The sequence below is a fragment of the Herpailurus yagouaroundi genome, unplaced genomic scaffold, assembly GCF_014898765.1.
Source record: "Herpailurus yagouaroundi ecotype Mexico unplaced genomic scaffold, PumYag 100, whole genome shotgun sequence".
NCBI lineage: Eukaryota > Metazoa > Chordata > Mammalia > Carnivora > Felidae > Herpailurus > Herpailurus yagouaroundi.
This window is the reverse complement of record NW_024412391.1, coordinates 73,410,802-73,434,775: the sequence shown is the minus strand read 5'-3', so window position 1 is coordinate 73,434,775 and position 23,974 is coordinate 73,410,802. Positions and strand designations below refer to the sequence as shown.

The 23,974-nt window shown below is 34.7% G+C and overlaps 1 protein-coding gene across 1 annotated transcript in view; it reads right to left on the bottom strand.

The window, feature by feature from the left end:
• SEMA3E (semaphorin 3E) overlaps window positions 1-23,974 on the bottom strand; it is a 241,409-nt gene that overhangs the window by 42,414 nt on the left and 175,021 nt on the right. The window contains exons 5-7 of the mRNA XM_040472794.1: window positions 13,726-13,819; window positions 2,350-2,469; window positions 1,099-1,241 (exon numbers count right to left, since the gene is read on the bottom strand). Of these exons, the coding sequence (XP_040328728.1) occupies window positions 1,099-1,241; window positions 2,350-2,469; window positions 13,726-13,819 (357 nt within the window). The remainder of the gene's footprint in view (window positions 1-1,098; window positions 1,242-2,349; window positions 2,470-13,725; window positions 13,820-23,974) is intronic.

Below are 23,974 nucleotides of genomic sequence, written 5' to 3'. Positions count from 1 at the left end.
TAATACCACAGATGCATTTCCCCATAAACATTCTTTGAGATTTCCACCTTCCGCCTGGTTAGTATACTTTTACTCTGCCCATTAAATATACTTTCCAGGTGTTAAAGAATGCTAATAGACTGGTGTTTCTTATATAAAGCACTGGTAACGGTAACCATCAATATTATTTTACTGATAAATACGGTATCATAATACGGTAACCTTCAATATTATTTTATTGATAAATAATCTGCTTATCTCAGAAAAAGCACCATTATTTTTTTCTCTTAGAAAAATCTTGAATTACATACACATACATATGCACACACCATACCTATATGTTTGCACACATATATACACACAAATGTACATCCATGGCTATACATATGTATTTATAACTTTCTTCTTCAATTTATTCTGAAATATCAAAGTAACTTAACAGCTGTAATATTATTAGCAATCTGTCAATATATATTGCTCCTTCAGTTGATTTTGAATGTCTCCCAACAGCCTATCTGTTGGTTAAGCGTCCAACTCTTGATTTCAGCTCAGGTCATGATCTCATGGTTTATGGGACTGAGCCCCACATCAGGCTCTGTGATGACAGTGCAGAACTTGCTTGGGATTCTCTCTCTCTCTTTCTCTCTCTCTCTCCCCCCACCCTCAAAAATAAATGAATGTAAAAAAAAAAAAAGCAATATCAAACCTTCAGGAGATGTGAAGTATAATTATTAGACGGCAAATACTGATTTTAGGCAGCCTACAGAATGCTAGAAAGTATTTTATAGTAGAAAGCCTACTGGGACACCTAGGTGGCTCAGTCCATTAAACATCTATCTCTGGATTTTGGCTCAAGTCATTATCTCGCAGTTCGTGAGTTCAAGTCCTGTGTCAAGCTCTGTGCTAACAGTGCAGAGCCTGCTTGGAATTCTCTCTCTCCCTCTCTCTGTGGCCCTCCCCTGCTCACGCTCTCTCTCTCTTGCTCTATCAAGTAAATCAACTTACAAAACTTAAAAAGAAACTTAAAAAATAAAGGAAAAAAAAAAACGAACAAATGACCAAGGCCTGACCATAAATTGTGAGCTAAACACACGGATGAGAGAGAAAGGCGGTCCTCACCACACAGAGTCTCCCCACTCTGGTGTAAATTGCATGGGCACTGTTTTCTGCCTCTAGGGCCTTCTCGGTAAAAAAGAAATACACTTTGTTGTCATCTCGGTCTTCATTGTCAGGAATCATATATGAACCTACAAATTTTGGTTCTACAGGTATAAAAAGGTAGAAGAAAAGTAAAACAACTATTACAAGAAAATGACAAGGTTATTCTAATATATTACATATCACACAAACACTTCAGCGTAACTTTCAACATTTCATGAAGAAATAAAGTTATTTCCTTTAAATGTTGTATGCACACTAAAATCATGTAGATATCTCCATTCTCTTTGCAAACTAACATTTTGTTTGGAACTATCAGAGGCAATTTTAATAGGAAAATAAGAGTCACGAAAGGAAAAATCAGTTTGAAACAGCATACCTTAAAATTCATTCAAAGAACAGATTAGGGGCATGAGGGTGATCATCTGCATAAATTTCCTCCCAAATATATAAAAAGTCAACATAAATACCTAATAGAGAAGTTTTAATAGAGAAGTTTATCAATTTTTTAAGTTTATAGATTATCTATCAGGGTAGCTCATGGAAGACCATTTTAAGGTAGCAAATGTATTTTAAGTCTTTCTGTTTGTAGTCTAGGGGATCTGAGTGAACCCCCTTGACTGATACGGTATGTCAAATATTTTAATGGTAACATGCTGCCAGTAATGACTAAAGGTTAATAAAAAGGCTAAAAATAACAAAAACACTATTAAATGATACTTTAATCTCTGGATAGGTCAGGGTGCCCAAATATAAACATTATTCCTTATAAAGAATTCTATCAATGAATGGCTACTGATTTTCCTAGGGTTTAATTTGTCTCTAAACACAATGTGATCCTATTAAAACAAGTAAAACAATGGAATCAATTCATCCAAAATTATACCAACTGACAAGAGAAAACAAAGCTACTTACTAGATGAATGGATTTTTTTGCTTTTCATGTATTTAGTTGGTTTTCTCCATTTAAATTCTGATTTCTACATATTGTTATGGGGGTAACATGGTTTTATAATAATGTCAATCCATTTTGATATAAAATGTTATATGTATATTGCAGATTTTCAAGAACACTAATAAAAAATGCTGAAATTTGTAAAACACTATCAATGGCATTTGTATTATTACTATTATCAAAACATGGCAAGTTTCTCATGAGTTCTAGACTTGTTTTCAGTTCTGATTTACATACTCTTTTCTCCTCAACCCCACCTTTTAACAGGCGCTCGTCGTCATGCTCGGTGCGAATATGAGCCAATCGACCCATGCTCCGGAAGATCGCGGCATCTCTGCCCCAGTAGTCACTGTAGAGGCCAGCAAACAATTCACTACCTACAGGGAAACGTCAGTTAAAAAGAAGTCAGTATTTGTTTCTGGATCTGACGGCCATATATAAGCCACAATTACAGTAAACATATCCAGGTTTACTGCACATACAACCTATGGAATTAATATAAGAGCATGGATGGTATATTCATATTGCCAGGCTTGGAATCCTGATTCGACCACTTACTAGCTGTGTGAAATTGGGCTAGGTGCTTAACCTACCTGTGTCTCAGTTTCCTCACATACAAATAGGAATAGCACTCAAAAGTATTATAAAGAGTAAAGCACTTCAAAGAATAGCTGACATATACTAAGACCTATATGAGTATTTGATAAGTAATGTGATTCATCTTATTTTATTAAACTTCTTTTAGCCTTCATATGAAGGTATTATTATTATTGGTACTATATGCAAGTCAGCTCACTCGAATCCTTGGAACAAGAAATTGCTTCCATTGACATAATTTTATTTTTCAAATTTTTTTTAATGTTTACTTTTGAGAGACAGAGTGTGAGCAGGAGAGGGACAGAGATAGGGGGAGACGCAGAATCCAAAGCAGGCTCCAGGCTCAGAGCTGTCAGCACAGAGTCTACCCGGGGCTCGAACTCCTGAACTGTGAGATCATGACCTGAGCTGAAGTTGGACACCTAATTAACTGAGCCACCCAGGTGCCCCTCTTATAACATGATTTTAATGTAGGAACCACAAAGTCTGACAAAGTCACATATAATATGATTAGTTATCATTTAATTTTAAGTTTGTGGCTTAGACAGGAATGGCATAAAGAATTTATAACTTAATCAGTCAGAATGAATGAAGTTGGCTCTAACATGCGGTGGAGGTCCCAGACTAAAATCAGACCAAGGAACCACAAATGTATGGTTCCTTGAAATGACAACGTGTCCTTGGTTTCAAGAAATGACAATGTGTCCTTGCAGACAGCCAGAAAGAAAGACATTAAAATAGCTTATGAGAAGGGAATAAAAATAACAAATAGAAAAATAACATAAAGATACAGGGAACTGAGGAAGACCAGCACGTATCAGGGACTTGGAGTTCTCTTTTGTCAAAGGGACAACAAAAGATAATCAGTGTGCCCATGAGTGATGCCAGAAGGATTGTCCCGGGCCTATGCCTGGCAAATAGCTCTGAAAAGAAGCAAATGAGAGTAGCAGAGAAGCAGTAACCTCAATTTAGGGTGGTAAAATTCTTATAAAGAATATAACTCTGGTAAGGTTTAAAAATATATAACTGATGACTATACTGAACTCAACATACTAATGTTTTTCTGTGAAATAAGGAATGTGTACAGATATGTGTACACATGGTATTTGAAGTGCTTTACATGTAAGAGAATTGAAATGAATTGTATTTTTATTTAATGAATTTAATTGAATATTTAATTTTAGAATTAGAATTATTAAACTTACAGGTATAAAGATTTAACCAAGTATATAAACAGAATTTAAGAGAACTTGATATCATGTTTATACATTTTATTAATTCAATTTAAAAAATTATTTCAGCATTTATAAAGGGCTTTTTCTAAGTTAAGGCCTTTAAAAGTCTGAAAAATCTTGAGTAGACTATCTTTGTATGGTTGAAAATTTGGAAGAGCAATCAAATATGTTGTAAATAGGACACTTTACAAAGGAGTTTATTTTCAACTTGAGTTAACTGAATTTTTAAAAAGTGAAAATAATTGCTTTTGTTTTACCAGATTTAAAAAATAGAATAAGGAGATACAAATTCAATTTGAAGGCTTGAGAAAAATAAGTTTTCAGGTATGTTATAATTATAAATTAATTTTCATTTATACAGAGGCAAGGAAATAGTTTTTTGTTGTTTTTGTTGTTGTTGGTTCACAAAATCCACTATGAATACTTAAATAAATATAGGAAATACATAAATAAAATCCAGGTTTCCCACAAAGGAATTCACCTTTAAACTATACATAAATATAAAAAGAAAGAAGAGAGACAGAGGCAAATGTGGGAGAATATTAATAATTAATGAATCAAGGTAAATGGTATAAAGGTGTAAATTTTATTCCTCTTTCAATTCTTCTTTGTATTTGAAAATTTTCAAGATAACAAGTTTAAAGAAAGCTGTATTTACTGATTTCATCTCATATACTCAAATGTATACTAAGTGAGAGGTGTGATAGAGAAAATAATAGAAACTGAAAAAACAAAGATGCTTTATATCTGGACTTAAAATATAATTGGATAGAGGAAAGTATTATCAGAACTCTTATTTAAACATAGTCTTTGGTAACAGGGAAAAAAAACGACACAATTTGTATCAAAGTCAGTTAGTGTTATATTCAGCCAAAAGTTATATCTGTATGTAGAGAAGGCATATTTTGAGATAAAATGGTATCAATAGTTAGAAATAGGAACCACAGGTGGGATGCATTCTGCACTACTTGAGCATGGATAAAATGTTAAATTCATTAAAAGGCCTTGGGGGAACATTATGGCCTAAATGAATGAGTTGATCCATAAAAGGGTTAACTGACTACTGAACCACCAGAGTGAGGATTTTTCTGAAATATTTTTGTTGTTAATTATTAAACTTCATGATATTCCCCATATAAAATATAAAGTCCATTTTATATAGTTATTCTAAGCAAAACTTATTTTCCTAATATGGGCTTGGCTGAATGCTTTATGCATAATGGGTACAAAATTAGAATTCTTAAAAATCATGATCATTTTCTATTCCTTAAGCTTTTAATATTTGATTTAACTTAGTTTCTCAAGCTATTTCTAGAACTCTGATATTTGAAAACGCTATTATATGAATATAATCTTATTATTTCACATCAATTTCATTTCATTCACCCAGTCTGAAACACTGTGTCAAAGTTTTACTTGTTTTAATCAGTTTTACCAACTTAACAAACACGTACCCCTTGGAGCCACTAGATGGCAACCTTAGGATAGCAAACACTACTATATCCAAGGCAGGTTATCTGCACAACGGAAAAGATGATAGATTACCAATTTTACCCAATTTCCCTTTTTGTATTCAGATAAAAGAAAACAGTTTGTGAGCAATCCAAATAACACAATATGAACTGTATGACTTGAACTTCAAAGAAACCAGACAGGTGCTAAAAAACTATGCTGTGTAAAACTGAACCAAATGTGTTTCTGTTGGAAATGTTAGGTTTTCCTCAGAAGGGAAAGATTCTCCTTTCATAGCTTATTATCATTGTAAAGAACAAAATAAATCCAGAGCAATAGATAGTAATTATGCTTGATAAAATACTTTCCAAAGGAAAACACTTTAATGAAAAACCATAAAGTAGAATAAGGCTTTAGGCACAAATATTACCTAATAGTAATTAAATGAGCCAAAATATTCAGCATCATTATAATTGATACTGTTTACAACAAATATGTAAACTACATATCACAATATTTTAATCGACAACTTTACTTTAAAATTATAACAATTTGACATAATTAAGATAAATTTGTGAATCAATAGTTTGGTATTTTACAGAGTGCAAAAAATTTCTGGATAAATCGTATTTTCATGGATTAAAAAGAAACATGTCTATAGAGACATGATATTCAATAAACACATTAACTTAGCCAGAAATTTAACTAGTATCTTATCTCTTGTGATATACTGAATATAAATAACCAACTTGATCTTTATGCCATACATTACTTTTCATTTGTTATAGCACTGACTTATATTGGAAACTGATGTTATGTTAATTTTAGATGGTCATGTGTGGTTATAATTAGACAATAGAACATCTGCAGGGTATTCTGACAGGTGAATGAAACTTATTATTGTCATGCTCAATGTACTGTCTTTGTACAGATACAACAATAGTTCTGTCTGCACTGGAAATCTGTCATACTAAGTCTCCAGCTCGAAATCTGCTGTTTGGCTGTGGCCAAACTGTTCAATAGCTCATGGTCTTGGTTACCTGTAAAATCAGAGACCAACATGTAACTTCTTGAGCCTGCCAAGCTTTTATGTTCTCTCTGCCTGGGAATGTTTTGCCTGGAACTCTGCATCTCCTTTCCTGTTTTACCTCCCATACCCAGCGACTGCCCATTCCCTCCATGAAGCCTTCTTTGGCTAAACTTTTGTTAGTTGAGTGATTCCTAGTACCACCACAGCCCTGGTGCCTATTTCTATCATACTGCTCATCCTACTATATTTTTAACTGCTTATATGTTTGGCATTATGTCTCAGTAGAATGTAGGCTTCTTGATATGTCTTGTATATTCTCTTGCACAGCATCTGGAATACAGGAAATGCTCAATCAGCATTTGTTGAATCAGTGAAGAGCATAATGAATTAATAAGTGAGCATATTTAAAAATTATTTTAGGTGTTTAAATTAAGCTCTGAAAATACAATAAGAACACTGAGGACAAGATCCTGATTTCTCACAAATCTTCAGGGAAAAAAAATGATTAGGCATTTATATGAAAAACAGAGTTCCTTGAATTTCTGTTCCTTAAAAAGCTATATTTAATCATTTTAATTCATGAACACAGGGCTCTATTTTCTTCCAGTATTTGTCCCTTATAGTTTCAGCCCCCAAAACTGTGTCTACACTAAATTGCTTATATGAAAGAAAATAAGACAATCATTTGACTCTTGGCAGGATACAAAGTAAATCCAGTGTAAATAATTCCAAGTTACAATGCATCATTGAAATAGTTTTCTACCTAATTCCTTTTTTTACAATACAAACTCTAATTGAAGTTTCAGTTAAACATACTGCATTGCCTTTGTATTTTATGAAAGTTATCAACAGCTTTGCTCATGGGCTGTATACTTACTAATTGATTCAAGATTTTATTCACCATGTTTGAAATACAGATTTTAATTATTTGGTAAGAAAAAATACACAGTTTATCTTCTTAAGATTTACTCAAGCATTTCTCCTATTTATGCTGGAAATGTCTACACATCTAAATAATGTAAAGTATATTTTATATTTGCCTTATGGATAGCACATGGCTGGAGACTGATTTAACGGCCTCATTTTATAACTGAATTCTATAATTCTTTTAGGAAATCATTCTGATATCAGATGCATCATTTTGCAGAATGACTAAAACAGGCATCACGGCAAACAGAAACCAAATGCACTTGAGGGGAGAGGAAGGATACGAATGATCCGTATGTTCCAACATCCACAACCCAGGTCCCACTCACTCTCTGCTTAGGATGCTAAAAGAAATCAGGCAGAAAGTATCCCCCTATTAGTTACAGTTGTTTGGACTTTTTTTTTTTCTTCTATCCTTATGATTTTTTTGTTTGTTTGTTTTGAGGGATCCATAAACAAAATATTCAAAAAGCCCCTTAGAAACTCGTAGTTACAGCCAGAAGCAACAGTAAGCAAGTGGATAATTGGCATTTTGCCAAATGTGAGAGAGCAACAGACTTGGATAAGAAATTATAGAAATTCTTGAGGTGCCTGGGTGGCTCAGTTCGTTGAGCGTCCAGCTTCGGCTTAGGTCACAATCTCATGGTTTGTGAGTTCGAGCCTCGCATTGGGCTCTGTGCTGACAGCTCAGAGCCTGGAGCCTGGTTCAGATTCTGTGTCTCCCTCTCTCTCTGCTCCTCTCCTGCTCATGCTCTGTCTCTGTCTCTCTCTCTCAAAAAAATAAATAAACATTTTAGGGGTGCCTGGGTGGCGCAGTCGGTTGAGTGTCCGACTTCAGCCAGGTCACGATCTCGCGGTCCGTGAGTTCGAGCCCCGCGTCAGGCTCTGGGCTGATGGCTCAGAGCCTGGAGCCTGTTTCCGATTCTGTGTCTCCCTCTCTCTCTGCCCCTCCCCCGTTCATGCTCTGTCTCTCTCTGTCCCAAAAATAAATAAAAACGTTGAAAAAAAAATTAAAAAAAAAAATAAAAAAATAAATAAATAAACATTTTAAAAAATTAAAAAAAATTATATTCTTTAGGGACAGATGCTATATAAATGGAATGCCTTCAAGAAATAAGCCAATACACTTCACTTGCTATATTTATAGAGGATGCAATTTTAAAGACATACATTTTACCTTCATTTAGATGGTTTCATTTATTTTTCTAATATTTATGAAGTCATATTTTGTGCCAGAACTCATAACTCTGTCCTGAATACAATTAATTTAAAAGGAAAATTTATTTAAAAAAAATTTTCGGGGCGCCTGGGTGGCGTAGTCGTTTAAACGTCCGACTTCAGCCAGGTCACGATCTCGCGGTCCGTGAGTTCAAGCCCCGCGTCGGGCTCTGGGCTGATGGCTCAGAGCCTGGAGCCTGTTTCCGATTCTGTGTCTCCCTCTCTCTCTGCCCCTCCCCCGTTCATGCTCTGTCTCTCTCTGTCCCAAAAATAAATAAACGTTGAAAAAAATTTTTTTCATGCTATTAAGAGCTTGAAATAATCACTTAAATTTCCCCATGCATATATTCCAACCTCCTTTCATTCAATCAGCACTGACCTCCAATTCACAGAATATACAATGAGGAAATATATTCACAAAGATCTCATTATTATGAATAAAAGTGCAGGAAGAAAATTTCAGTGGCTATAAACTTTTTAAATTTATTTGCTGAAAAAGGTAATATAGGACCAAAAAAAAAAAAAAAGCACAGAAAGAAAATTTCAGTGAGTAAAATATCTTATTCACGGTTATTTGTTGAAATAAAATTTAGTCAGTCTTTAATTTCAGAAATATTCTAAAAATATCCTAACAACAAAGTGAACACTTTGAAAGCAAGGAAAAAGTACATGACAAATTAGAATGATACCCTCCAAATGTTAGTAACATGCATGTTAGCATACTTTAGTCGCATCAGGTATGGTAAATATTAAATGGCACCTGTGACTAGTGATACAAATCTGAGTCAGAATGAAATGTTAAAAAAATGGCAACAGAACTGAGAGGGCAAAATATAAGGAAAATCCTGCAGTTGCTGAAGGTGTTATCAACTTATTAAGAGTATTGCAATATTACACCCAACACAGGTGATGAAAAAGAGTCAGCCAGTATTTTCCTTCTGGGCCAAAATGATATATGACATAAAAGATTTCTTGCATTTTTTGGGTTATTTATTTTGAGAGAGAGACAAAGAGAGCAGGGGAGGGGCACAGAGAGAGGAAGAGAGAGAGATTCCCAAGCAGGCTCCACACTGTGAGAGCAGAGCTTGATGTGGGGATTGAACCCGTGAAATGTGAAATCATGACCTGAGCTGAAGTCAAAAGTTGGACGCTTAACCGAATGAGCCACCCAGGTGCCCCAAGAACCTTGATTTTTTATTTGGTAGCAAGGTAAGTACTAAGTATCTTTGGATGAAAGGTAGAGGCAAGTAATGTAGCAATTTATTTTACTAAATAATTCATTGTTTCAATAAAGTGTTTTTAAAATCAGGGTGTGATGTCTTATATTCTTCACACAGTTACTTAAGACCATTTAAAATACAGTATTACTAATCACGGGGGGGGGGGCAGGAAATGTGGCTAAACATGTAGAAATTTTGCACCTGCAATATGAATTTATATGCTACCAAGATAACATATTAATACCAAGTGGCATTTGAAGAGCAACCTAATTAATATAAGATTTGATATCAAATGATTTCTGAACATAGAGAACATAGCTTGCTTTACTCCTAAAAACCTGTTTCACATGGAATCACTGCACGATACAGCATTTCATTTCTACATCAGATTATAAAACATGGTCATCAACTTATCTTTTACCTAGCAAATACTCTTTCTTTAGTTTTTCCATAAGATTTTACTTTATGTGATCTTCAGCTAACTGAATTTAAGTGACTGAAACGAAAACTGTATATAAAGTTGAGAAATTAAAGACGTTCTTTGATTTGCCAGCACATTTTTTTTCCCTTTGGGGGCCTTGTTAGTTTTATGAGTATTGTTACAAATTTGAATTCCTTATCATGACAGCACATCTTAAGGTGAGCAGGCCCTAAACAGGTAGCGCGACCTATAATTAACAAGGAAACGAAGAAGTATCATGGCCTAAAGATGGTCATCATTTTGCTGAAGTCTTGTCCTAACCCATCAACAGAGAACACGTGTGGCCATAAAATACCACATTAACGCATTCTTTCCCTGTCAGTAAGTTACATCAAGCTTGCCAAACTCCAACTCAGGTAGCTCCATTTTTCCAGCCCAAATTCTTGCTGTGTTTTCAATTGGGTGAATTACTTCTACTTCCTCTCTTTTAGAGTTGCTGGCTCACACAGGTTATCAGGTTTCTATCTCAGGGGCTGCTTCATATCTACAGTGAGTGAGTGATCTTTCAGAGGTACTTGGGGATGAAAGCTAGTGGATAAATGTCAAGAATTATATTTTTATTTCTTCTCTTTGGAGGGATTATTCCTCTAACTTTTGTGTTTGGTTTGGAGGGCTCTTAGGATTTGATTTCTCTTCTGAATAAGCGAAACAGCCACCCAGATGGCAAGCACTTCACATTTCGGCACAGTGTAATTTGATTTGGAAGTTCAATGAAACTCACTTGGAAATGTCCCTCCAGTAATATTTCCCCTCTTAAAAAATTCAGTTTTAAGTTCCTGGTTTCATGCATAAATAAGCTCCAGGGAGGCTTAGTGGTGAGTGGCAGGGTGACTGAATAAAGTATTTCAACCTTTTAAATGAAATGTTAAAAATAAATGGAGTTCTAACCTTCTTGGGATTTCTCTACAGATGTAGTGTTCACTCTGTAATTTTCAACTTTCAATATCATTTATAACATTCTTATGAACATTCCAAAATTTGTTTGTTTGTTGAAGGATATTGACTCTATTCAGTGAATATTTATAGAAGTCTCATTCTGTGCAAGATGTACAGAAAAAGGAATAAGAAAATCTATTCCAAACATATTCCAATTTTCTTTTTTTTTTTTTCAACGTTTTTATTTATTTTTGGGACAGAGAGAGACAGAGCATGAACGGGGGAGGGGCAGAGAGAGAGGGAGACACAGAATCAGAAACAGGCTCCAGGCTCCGAGCCATCAGCCCAGAGCCTGACGCGGGGCTCGAACTCACGGACCGCGAGATCGTGACCTGGCTGAAGTCGGACGCTTAACCGACTACGCCACCCAGGCGCCCCCATATTCCAATTTTCAATCTATGAACTTGTCCCCCACAAAGCACTGAAAGCATTAGAAACAAAAACTGTTTAACAAATACATGTATTTTAATTCATACGCTGCCATTTCTAACATTTATGGATCTGGCATTCATCAAAAGTATCACCCCCCCCCCAAATTTTGATTCTTACTAAAGTTTAAACTTACTTAGCAATCTTATTTTAATATTTAAATTCTCCTTTCCTCATATCTTGTTCATACACACACACACACACACACACACACACACACACAAATAGGTTAGCAGAGGAACACAGCTACCTTAAAATACTATTTTTCTTTAAAATTTTATATTCTTTAAGAATATTACATATCTTTATTCAACCTTCTGAAGAACTTCATTACTATGTGAAATCTCATCTCAGAACTGTACTGTATTTATTTTTTAAAAATCTGCATACACCTGGACCTATTAAGTTCAAACCTATGTTGTTCAAGGGTCAACTGTATGTATCAACAAAGCTCTGCTTGCTTGGACTTAAGTACCGTGACTGGGCTGGGGAAGCACAGAGAGTGGGATTGGGATCCAAGGCCCATCAAAATCAACTGTCTGGAATAAGTTCAGGGACTATAAAGTTCTTAGAATACACAGGAATATCTTTATTAACACAAAATCAATGATACGGTATTTCGATTATTTCTCAGTGGGGAGTTTTAAGTCTTAACCCTTTAGTTTGAATCTGATGTCCCTACATGTTATTTTACACTTTCCCATTTTCTGCAAACAGGATCACCTAATAACAGCATACAACTCTAAGCAGTGCACGTGTAATAACAGAAATTTGTACGTCTGTGCCATACCTGTAACAGAACCTCACAACACTGGGGGGGGGGGGAAACAGATTTCTAATGGCACCCAGTTAAATGTCAGGGATAGCTCTCTTCAATTTTACACTCGGAAACTCCTCCATTGTATCTTCACAGTGCTGGAGTAGTTTGACAAGTGGGCTATTTAAAATTTTTTTTTAATGTTTATTTTTGAGACAGAGAGAGAGAGACAGCATGAGTGGGGGAGGGCAGAGAGAGAGGGAGACAAAGAATCTGACACAGGCTCCAGGCTTTGAACTGTCAGCACAGAGCCCAACACGGGGCTCTAACCCACAAACCGTGAGATCATGACCTGAGCTGAAGCCGGATGCTTAACTGACTGAGACACCCAGGCACCCAACAAGTGTGCCATTTTTAAACCCCAAGAATATAAGAGAAAAAGAAAAAGAAGAAAGAGACAAAAATAAAAAGAAAGAAAAATTTCACTGTCTCTTAAGTGAGGTATTCAGGCACCTCATCTAATTAAATGGAATCAAATGGAAATCTAGATCAGACATGCCAGCTTTTTCTATTATTTCAATATGGACATTTAGTACAAAGTTTATTTTATTTTATTTTTTTATTTAAAAAAATTTTTTTAATGTTTATTTATTTTTGAAACAGAGAGAGACACAGCAAGAACAGGGGAGGGGCAGAGAGAGAGGGAAACACAGAATCGGAAGCAGGATCCAGGCTCTGAGCCATCAGCCCAGAGCCCGACGCGGGGCTCGAACTCGCGGACCGCGAGATCGTGACCTGAGCTGAAGTCGGACGCTTAACCGACTGAGCCACCCAGGCGCCCCTAGTACAAAGTTTAAACTGGTCAACCTCTGTAGTTTATATTCTAGATTAACAGGAGTTTAGATAAATAACATTAATTCTCAATTGAGATGACTTTCTACTGATACAGAGAAAGACACCAAGAAGAGAATCTAGGCTCCCCGGAAACCAGACAGTAAAATATAAGTAACTAACTTATGTTAAAACAGTTCAGTTTCTCTAGCTGGCGATGTTTTTATAAAGTGTTACTATAACTGCATTTTTTGCACGATAAATGGCACACTGCAAGGTGTTTTATATCAGGTATTAAGTAGAAATTTGTGTTTTCAGAATGACACGCATACTTTATAGCAGCTGCACTTATTTTAGAGTTAAATTGGCTCAATTTAGCATGGTTTGAAATTTAACATTCTCGTTCTTAGAACCAATAAATAAATATGACAAGGCAACACATATTAAGAAATGCCAAAAGAATCGGACTGACGTTTCAAAATCAATATGATGACCAACTGATTGTGGCGACAATAATTACCGATTAAGGTAGAGATGAAGGACGAGCTGGGATCAAAAGGGCACCTGCCCCTTCCTCTCTCTGACCTGTGTGGTTCCAGATGAAACAGGGGATCCTAGAAAGAAAACCAGACAAGCCGTTATGTATTTGCCAACTTTAATAAGAATCTAACTGCTCAGAGAAAACATAAACATCTTGACCTTGTACAGAACTGCTATCGGAAACAGGGCACCAGAGAGTAACATCAAGTTATTTAGGAGCAAACTCGGTTTTGTAAATAAATAGATGGGTTTTCAGGCCCACATGGATTCTCTCCCTCCTTCCTAGTAGGTATACAGGTGATGAAATGAAAGAAGTTATTAGCAGTTTTTATCACTTGAGCGGAGAGTATTAATTACCTTGAGATGTGTCAGTTAAATACTTCAAAGAAATGAAAACTTGCAGAAGAAAGGTTACTAAAAGGGAGGTTCAGCGATAAATACAGAAATGGTCTTTTATTCCAGAAAGGCCACTATTGATTTTTTTTGAAGCATCCGTAAAAGAAAAAGATGAAATTTTCTATCAATTTTGATTATTTATTTCCATTTTAATTCTTCATCACATATTCTTTGTATAGACACTTAACTTTAATAATTTAGAGAATGATGGCTGCATAAATAATTACTGGAATATAGATGCATAAATGTCACATTACGAGCAATATGTCAGACTCATGTCACGTAAATGAAACTGGAAAATAAGTATTTCTGTGAAGAACCACTACTACATTGGTTCCTACTGCAAACCCATAACCACAGAATAGTCTTTGAATATTCTCGGAATTCAAAACTCTCAGCACATTTTTGTAATTATTATTAAGTGTGCTATAAATGTTTTGGGTAAAAAAAAAAAGTACTTTGGAAAAGTGACAATAGGAATCAATATGTAAAATTTTGCAGGAAAAAAAAGCCCACTACTTTGCAACAGAATATTGTTGATACTGCCCATCGGTATCTATGAATAGCCCTGCGCATCTGTAAACTATGAACCTAAAAACAATCCTAATGTCCTCAACAACCTTTGAGAATTGCCAGCACTTTTTTCAAGCTTGATTTTGACTTTCTTAGCCACACTCCTTACTCCATGTTACCTGTTCTGTCCTTCTCTTGCATTGTTATTTGACACATTTTTCTTACTGTCTCTGATTTTCTAATATCACCATTCTGATCCTGTTGTTCTAAAACCTTTCCAGTAAATGCAGAGTTCACCTGACTTCTATAACCTTCCAGACTTATCCTTGGAATTGACCTGTGGGAAATGACAGCCTATAGAGCAAATGTACGCTCCCGACCCAGAGGTGGCTAAAAGCCATAAAAAATTTTTTTAAGTCCAATTTTTTTCCCTACTCCTACATTTTACACAAATTAGCAGAGAGCAAGAATACCAATAAATAATTGGAGACATTTTTGTTTTTGCTCCTCAGAGGTGAGCAATTTGCAATGACATGAGAAAAAAAAAAAAGTTTGGTAAAATGAGACCGAATTCTTGGTCCTCCCACCTAACAGCTGTGCTGAACAGTTTTCATCTATTTGCAAAACTGACCCACAGCACTATATGAAGGAGAAAGAGATCATGTATGTGAATATAATACTCATCTGACCTTTAGTCACACTGCCACTTTGTGGATTATTTGAGAAAAGTAGGTAGGACATACATTTTACATTTTTTCTAACACAGTCAAAAGTCCCAATATTTGGTTATAGAAAACCAGTAAAGAGACTGAAGTGCTTTCTTAAATCAAGACTTTCTATAACTTCAAAATTCTGAAACTCAACTTTTTATCACTAATGACAGGTAAAGGTGATTTACCTAATGGATAAAATTAGATACCTTCAGCACTAAAATTGAAGAGAAAAACAAATATGTTGCTTATTTATTCAAGTCAGCACAATATATTAAGTTTAAACTGTCAAGTAGATGAAACATAGAAAATGCAAACGAAGAATTCTAAGATTGAGAGAATCTCAAACTTCAAAGAAGGGTAGTCAGGTGATGGGGATGAAGTCACAGTTTCTTAGAGAGATCACAGGTTTCTTAAGTATAAATCATGACTAGGTTCCTGAGGCTGTTGCTGACTGCTGAATTTCAGCACATGTCTGAGGTATCAATTACCTGGCATATCAGTGTTTTCAGCTTTGAAGAGAAGTAGACTGAATTGACAGAAACCTACATTCAAAAAGATGCCTACCACCCTAACATTTGGCAAACAACTAAGTGGAACCCAGGCTCATGTGGAATTTTTCATTCGATGTGAGTCTGTAAAAGGACATACTCTTTTACAAAACCTCAAATTTAAACCTGAGAACAAATGAGTGCTGGACACTCAAATATTTGTATGCCTTATGTCCAAAGTTGGATGTACCTTGACAGATTGCTTCCTCTTTTATGCAGAAGATTTCAAATATGTATCTCATTTTATGATTAATGGCTAAGACTATATCAACATATAGTCACTGTAAAATAAGTTAAAACTTTTTGCCTGCTTTTACATCACTATTAAAAATGCATATTTTTGAATAGTTTAAGGGACAGACGTATCATTTTAATTTAAAAAATGCATGTACTCGCATGTACTCTTTAGTTTCTAATTGTTTAGCCCACTAGTGAATAAAAAGAAAAAAAAACCCGATATACTCCTGGAAGACCTTTGCTTTGGACAAACACCATTATCTTTATGTACAGAGAGAAGGAAGGTCCAAATCTTTAGAGGACATAGTCATTTCTTCCATACATAGCACTTGGTTAACAATACTCCAGGAGTCAAATAATGTAAAACTAAAAGACAATGACAAATTGGATTGTAGAGCACGATACTTCTTAAATTTTAAAACTACTGAAATGTGCATTTTGAAGACTATAATATTTGTAACAAGCGAATGAAGAGCTGTTTTGAACACTTGAAGGTTCTGTAACTGCTCTCACGGTGTGGGTACCTGCCATTCTGAACTACTGGCAGGTTTCTGAATATCTCTTTCCCAGGTTCCTCAATGTGTTCTGGGTAATAATGCCCATATAATATTAAAAATTCAGCAGAGACTTTATGACCCCTGGGAATCCTGATCTGATCTCTTTGACTGCTGTCAAATCTCTTCCTTTTCCTTTTTGTGTCCCTGCAAGCATCATATGAATCCCTCTTTTATACCATGTATTTTTCTGTATTATAATTGTCTATGTGTTTAACTCTCCTTCCTACTGGATTGCAGGGTTTTCTTGAGGAAATTGCTCATGTGATGTTAATCTCCAATCCCCTGTATCAAATAAATGAACAACTGTTCATGATGTTTGAAAAAATACCACTTTTCTAGAAACATTTTTTTGCCCATGCTTATTTTCTTTTATATCTAAAAGAACTCACAGAACTGCTGTATATAGGTATATTGATTCAAAACTAGATAATATGCACAGGTTATTATGCTGTCCTATATTGTATATGGTTTCTGAGGGCTACTCATATAGAAACATCATGGTCCTATTTTTTCACCGTATTTTGATTGCTATTGGTTTAGTAAAACTATTACATTGTTCAAAAAACTAAAGAAAAGATATATTCTTTATTTCCCCAGCTACTATTTAATGAAGATAATACACTTACATATATACCTTTATGATTTATGATGAATTCTTGCCAGTACTAATGTATTAAGGGTTAGGATAAATATAACATAATTGAATATTCCATTGCATTTATTAAAAGTAAAATCAAATACTTAAGAATAATGGTATTTGTTTTATTCCCAATGACCCTATTATTATTTTTTATAATGTTGGTTTATTTTTGAGAAAGAGAGAGAGAACGAGCATGAGTAGAGCAGGGACAGGGTGGAGGGGAGACAGAGGATCAAAAGCGGGCTCTGTGCTGACAGCAGAGAGCCCGATGTGGGCTTTGAATTCAAGAAATGTGAGATGGTGACCTGAGCTGAACTGAGACCCTTAACCTACTGAGCCACTCAGGCACCCTCTCCACCATGACCTTATTAATGACAATATGTAATTTGAAGTAATAGGGAGGTGTGACATGAAGGTATAATCATTTTTTAGTTCAGGCTTCCCTGTCCCACATGACTGATTTATTTTTATTTTTATTTTTTACTGAATATCTTTTGATACTGCGGTGTGTGGTCATGAAACTGCAACACTGAGCTGGGAGTAAAGACTGAGTTCTGAATTCTTATCAAATAACTGACTTGACAGTAGTTTTTAATAATTTACCTGATATTTTGTTTCATGCTTTTAGAGCGGAAGCTTTCTTTACCTTGTTAAGCCACATATGACAGAACGATACATTGGTTCAATTCATCTTAGTTCCTCAGGACTCAATATATTATTTTTGCAATTTCATACAACAGAGATGTTGAAATTGTTGAGAAGAGGTAAAAAGAAAAAAATTATCCTAGACTGGATAATGCTGATGTTGTAACACAATGCAGGCAAATTCCAAACTTCTATAGCTTTGTTCTGCACAGATCAGGCTGACTTCAAATTAAGTAGTTCCTCCCATTATCTTGAGAGTTCACTATAATCTTAAATGCAGTGTTTAATTTAGTGCACAATCCAATAAAATACTAGAAAGTGAGTAATATCATTTTCTTCCATGAAGTAGAATTCAGCAACCAAACCAACCAGAAAACTTGAGGCACGGTGACACTGTCAATGACCCCAAAGCAACTGCGCTTATGGTTCAAGGAATACGTAACGTTGGTGTTTAACCTTATTGAGAATGTTGGCCAGTGCTTCCACTGGCTTTCCATTATCTGTGTTTTAACAGCTGGAATTTCTACGTGAGTAATGTGGCTTAAATTTACAAGACATCACTAGCATTAGAAGTGTGAGCTACACATTTTGTTTCAGTGTGGCAGGAAGTTTTTCAATGGGTTCTCTTGTGCTCGAGAGAAAGCAGGGCCTATAGTTTGCAAATGCGTGAGCAGATGCACATGCTATTCAAAAAACATTTAAAGAATAAACGGTAAGTCTTTCCAGGACAGTTTTTCCCTTTAGGCCTTGAGGGGAGCACTCAGGATCCAGCAAGCCTGCTGTAAGCTATTTTCAATATGTGAGTTACTGCACATATCACGTGTTAAATGTCATGCCCATTAAATGAAATGATTTTCCCATTAATAAGTCAGCTTGATGAACTATTTGTGCCCTTAGTGTCAATAGTATATTCTGAAAGATGTCAGAGAAAAAAAGAACATTATAAATACTCTAAAACAAATCAAATAATTCCCTATTTTATTAACTATTTCTAATGGTTAGAGAAAAAGTAGTAAAATACACAAGGCATATATACATGTACTCATCAACAATGAAAAATAAAAGATGCAGTTTGGATATGTAAATGTCTAGAATAACCATATCATGTAGTTTAATTCTTTACATAATAGCTATCTAATAATCTGCATCAAATTAACTTTAAATATGACTATATAATTTTTTCCTTTCTTCTGCCAATCAATAAAAACATGTATTAAAGTATATTGGAAACATTTCCCAAAGGCTCAATAAACTAGCAGAAAAAATATGAAAAGGGACTAAAATTTTAAGTAAATGTTTTGACACCAAGGCTAACAGCTTTGCATTTTAATTTTTTTTTTTTTACATTTTTATCTCTAAAAAAATAATGTCATATTTGTATAGTGCTTTAAAATTTAGGAACCATTTTTGCCTACATTATTTTGTTTCACCCTCAAAATAAGTCTATGAAGTATAAAAGCGTCAATAATATTGTTCACAAATATTATTTTCCTTTTATAGATGAGAAATCAGAGGCAGGGTGGTGCTTTGCAAATCTAGAAGAGTATCTTCTAACTTCTAGTGCCATATTCATTCTACAATATTATCTACCCTACCTACCACTGTAGATGGAGAAGGCATTACAGACGTGCTGCGGGCATGGCTGAGTGTCTGTTACGAGGTAATTCATGCATAATCAAGGTTTGAATACGTATATGAAGAATTATTTAAAGAAAAAATACTGTAATGTAGTTATTAAATTACATATTTAAATGTTTTGTTTCCTTTAACATTATTGGAATAGCTTGCAAATGCGACCATTTTTAAAAGGCATATAATACATCTAAGGTAAAATTCTAACTCACTTTTCTTATGCTGAATTTGTAAATAAACATTTGTTTAACCTGTATTTTTAAGAAAAATAATCTTTCCCCCCCTTCTGTGTTTCCTTTAATTGTTACTTCATGATTCCATTCTCCTCACCCTCATCTTATTCCAACAGTCTCTTAAATTCCACACTATTAGCACTGTCTACCAGTAATGTATGCCTGGTGGAGTAAGAGTACTAGAAATAAATACTCTTCCAACTTTGATTATGTTGTCCTGAAGCCTACTTTTCTTAGAAAACAGCATCAACCTCTTCTTTATCACCCTCAAATACAACCATGTTTCTCTCTTAGGTACCTCCTCACTGTTATGAAGTCTCATCTCCAGAACGGCAGTTCAGAATCTTCACAGGTTGATTTTAGGTTTTTTCTCCCTCCAGAAACCCACCCTCCAATCAAAACTCTAGCATCACAAGCTGACTGACTTTCTTTAAAGTTGTAGGTATGATAATATCCACAGCTCTTCTATTACATTTTCCCTTGGGGAAAAAAGGAATTCAATTCTTCCTTTTCTCTACAACACAAAAACCCTGTGTAATGAGGAAATACTGTTGAAAGATGCCTTCTTGCTGATATTCTCCAAGACTTCTCTAAGCAAACCTTCTTCCACAGACTGTGCTACATATCTCTTGTAACATTATTTCCAATGTATTGTGATTATGCATACAAATGGGTAATTCAACCAACATTTAAGAAGCCTATGACAGCGCAAGCATTCAGTCAATATTCAATTTAGGAAACATGATGCATGCTACTCCTTTTAAACCCTATAAAATTAAGCAAAGCATCCTCTCTAATTGTAAATTTAACAAACAGAAACGCTAAAATGAACAGGTGACTACCACTATCATATTAGTTAATTTTTTATTAATATGTTAAATATAGTTCAATAACTAATAACTATATTTTAATACTTGAATCATATTAGGCAAATATACCACTTCAATGGCAGAAATAAAGTCTCTAATGTTATCTTATAAACTACTAGGAAAAAGAAGAAGGAAGAGAATGAAAATAGGAATAGGAATAAGAAGTCAAATAAGAGTCAAAAAATGTTTTTCCAAAGAGAGCTAATCTAACATGGAGATAAAAAAGCCTCTGATTTGATCTATGGCTCAAGTCCCATAACCCCATTCAACCTCAATTTCAACACCTGTGAAAAAGAAGAAATAATATTTCCATGCTGCTGTCTCCTATGACTGTTGTGAGAATCAGAGGAAGGAATTTAATATAAAAGAAACTAAAAGAATCAGAAAATCTGAACGTGAAATAACTATACATGGGAAGAAAACTGAGCCCTTACTATATCCAAGGGTTTGCAACCAGATTTCATATCAAACCTGATGGTGCATAATGCTGATTTCATTCAGTATTATTTTATTTTTGTTTTCTGATGTTTTGCAGTTAACTTTAAAACCTTATTCTATCTTATGAGAAGCCATAAGTGTAAGAATGCACATTAATATGGATAGTATTTCAAAGCACTGTGGATAAATGATGGATTATTCGATAAATGGTGTTTGGACAACTGGAGTGCCATATGGAAAAAAATAAAGTTTGATTACTACCTCATGTCCTATAGCCCTATAGCCAAATTCCAGATTGATCAACAATTTAAACATAGGAAATAGGATTATACAAAGGAATAGAAAAAGACATAAAAATTTGGTATGTATCCTTCAGTGTGGTGTGGGAAAGGCCTTTTAAAACAAGACACAAAATCCAGGAGGCATAAAAGAAAGATGGATAAATAATGTAACTTAATGATTTGGGGAAAAAATCTTAAAATGGGAAAACCATAAACATTATTTCACTCAAATAAAAAAGGGTTTCTTCTTTCCTTATTATATAATGAACTCATACATATCAATAAAGACCACAAAATAAATTAAAAAAAAATAGTCTGGTGCCATAAATGTACAAAGTGGCCTTAGAATATCTTTTTATTCTACAAAGCGAAGAAGCTAAGAAAACTATTAGAGTTATATCACAAGGTTTAGAAGAGGGATGTCGACTTGAAGAGGTATCTACTGGACAAAGATGAAACAATTTATTTATCAATAAGGAGAATAACAGCAATAGACTGAAATAAACATAAGGAAATAAAGATCTGGATGCTGACTATTTGCTGGACATATAAGGCCACATTAGGAAATGTCATATTACAATTAAATATCTAGTTCTGAGCTTAAGAAATTTGGTATTTTAATTACGTGAAAAATAAGCAGAGCCAGTCTTGTAATAAGGACATTACTGGTTGTAATTTGTTTCATTTACCTCAAGATCATCTGTGTTTGCTTTTGGAAAAAGTCAAATTTAATGTGATAGAAAATCTATCACAGTATTTCTAGCCAATCCTTGCCTGGACCACCCAGTCAATCTGCTCCTAAATTTACCACTCATATTGAAACTGAAGCGCCATTCTGTACTAAACTACTAAGTCACTCACTTGGAATCTCTTTACATCAACAAATTATACAATGTTCAAAGCAGGTCTACATATAAAAAGGCTGAAGGAAATAGAGTTTTGCGGTAATGGACATCATGACCTACTAGATTTCTTAATCTCAGCTGCTTAATAAAATGCCAAGAATTCTAGGGAATGTGAGTACAATCAGCTATCTTTTAAGCAAGTAGGGACTTCTATCCTGTGTAGATATTTTAGGGCAAATTTAGTAGGAAAAAAATCGTGGTAGTAAATATTTGTTCAGCATAAACAGAGTTTAACTTCTGATACTCTCTATACACTGTATAAAATAACTGCTATACCATAAATGAGCAATTATAGTCTGTTTCTTAGAATACATGGTACATATATGATAATTTTTATATATGTTTATATAATAATCTACATATTTGACAATATAAGAATTTATATATTTTAACATGTAAAATATTAAGAGATATTAGTATTAAAATACTCCTTATTATAAACAACATTAATATTAATATCAACATGCAAAAGAGAATGCTAGAAAAAATCATGAAGAAAATTTCATGTATATCTTAAAAAATTTAACTGAAGGATGGAGGTAATTATTTAGACATTTACACATAAAAAGAAAAGATCCATCTTAACTCCAGTTAGCTTTAAGATCTGGATTTCTTTTCGACACTATTTTTCCTGTCCACCTCTGGATTTGACTACTCTCACTGTTATTCTGACCACACACAATGAAGCAAAAAGCAAGATTCTTTTTTGAGGACAAAGATGCTTTTTATAAAACTATGAATATCTACTTTTCATGGGAAGGAAGTCATAGTCCCTTTTTAGCATACAGCCAGCCTTTGGAGCAAGTCCTGATTTCTGAATCCCTGTTCCCTTTCCCTTGGACACATTTGAAAACTCCTCAATCTTATGAGTGTTCCTACTGCTGACTGAGTCATACATGATCACAAAGGATCACAGTCCTGTGTGGAGAAGAAAGAAAAGAATTGCTGGTAAAAGAAAAAATAAATTCACCATCTGCACAGTAAGAGCAGGACAGCTGCAAGGGAAGGGACACTTTCTTTAACAGCTGATTTGTCACTCAGTCCTGGCTGGACCCATACAGCTCTTGGAGTTAATGGTGTCATCAAAGGCAATTTTGGAAAATAGAGTGAATGGGTAAAGTCTTCCATGGTTAGGAGAGTCTAGGTTAAGGGATTCCTGGCTTTCTCTTGGGGAAAGAGGAAATCTACATATGAGGAATTGATTCTCTACTGTAGAAATCTTATACAGTTAGAGAAGAGTATTCCAAAATCATTTTCAAAGGTGATAATATTAAAACCCCTTCTGATTTGATGATTCCTGGGCCACGGCCTACTTTGCCATATACTTGAAGTGGGAAGGCCTGTTCCATGACCTTGGGAGTGAGGGTGTATGTTCCACCCTTCTTCTGGCATCTCATCCCTTCCTTTATCAAACCACAGACATCAGCTTATTACACAAACATAAAAGGGATGTGAGCATATTCTTAACATGTTTCTTGTTCTGAATGATTACTTTGGAGGTCCATGCCTGTAGATACAGATGAGACAGAGATATAATACAATTGAAAGAGACAACAAGCATGTTTCACTAAGATCACATCATCAGTGATAACGGAATGGAGAATAAACACGGTACCTAACAT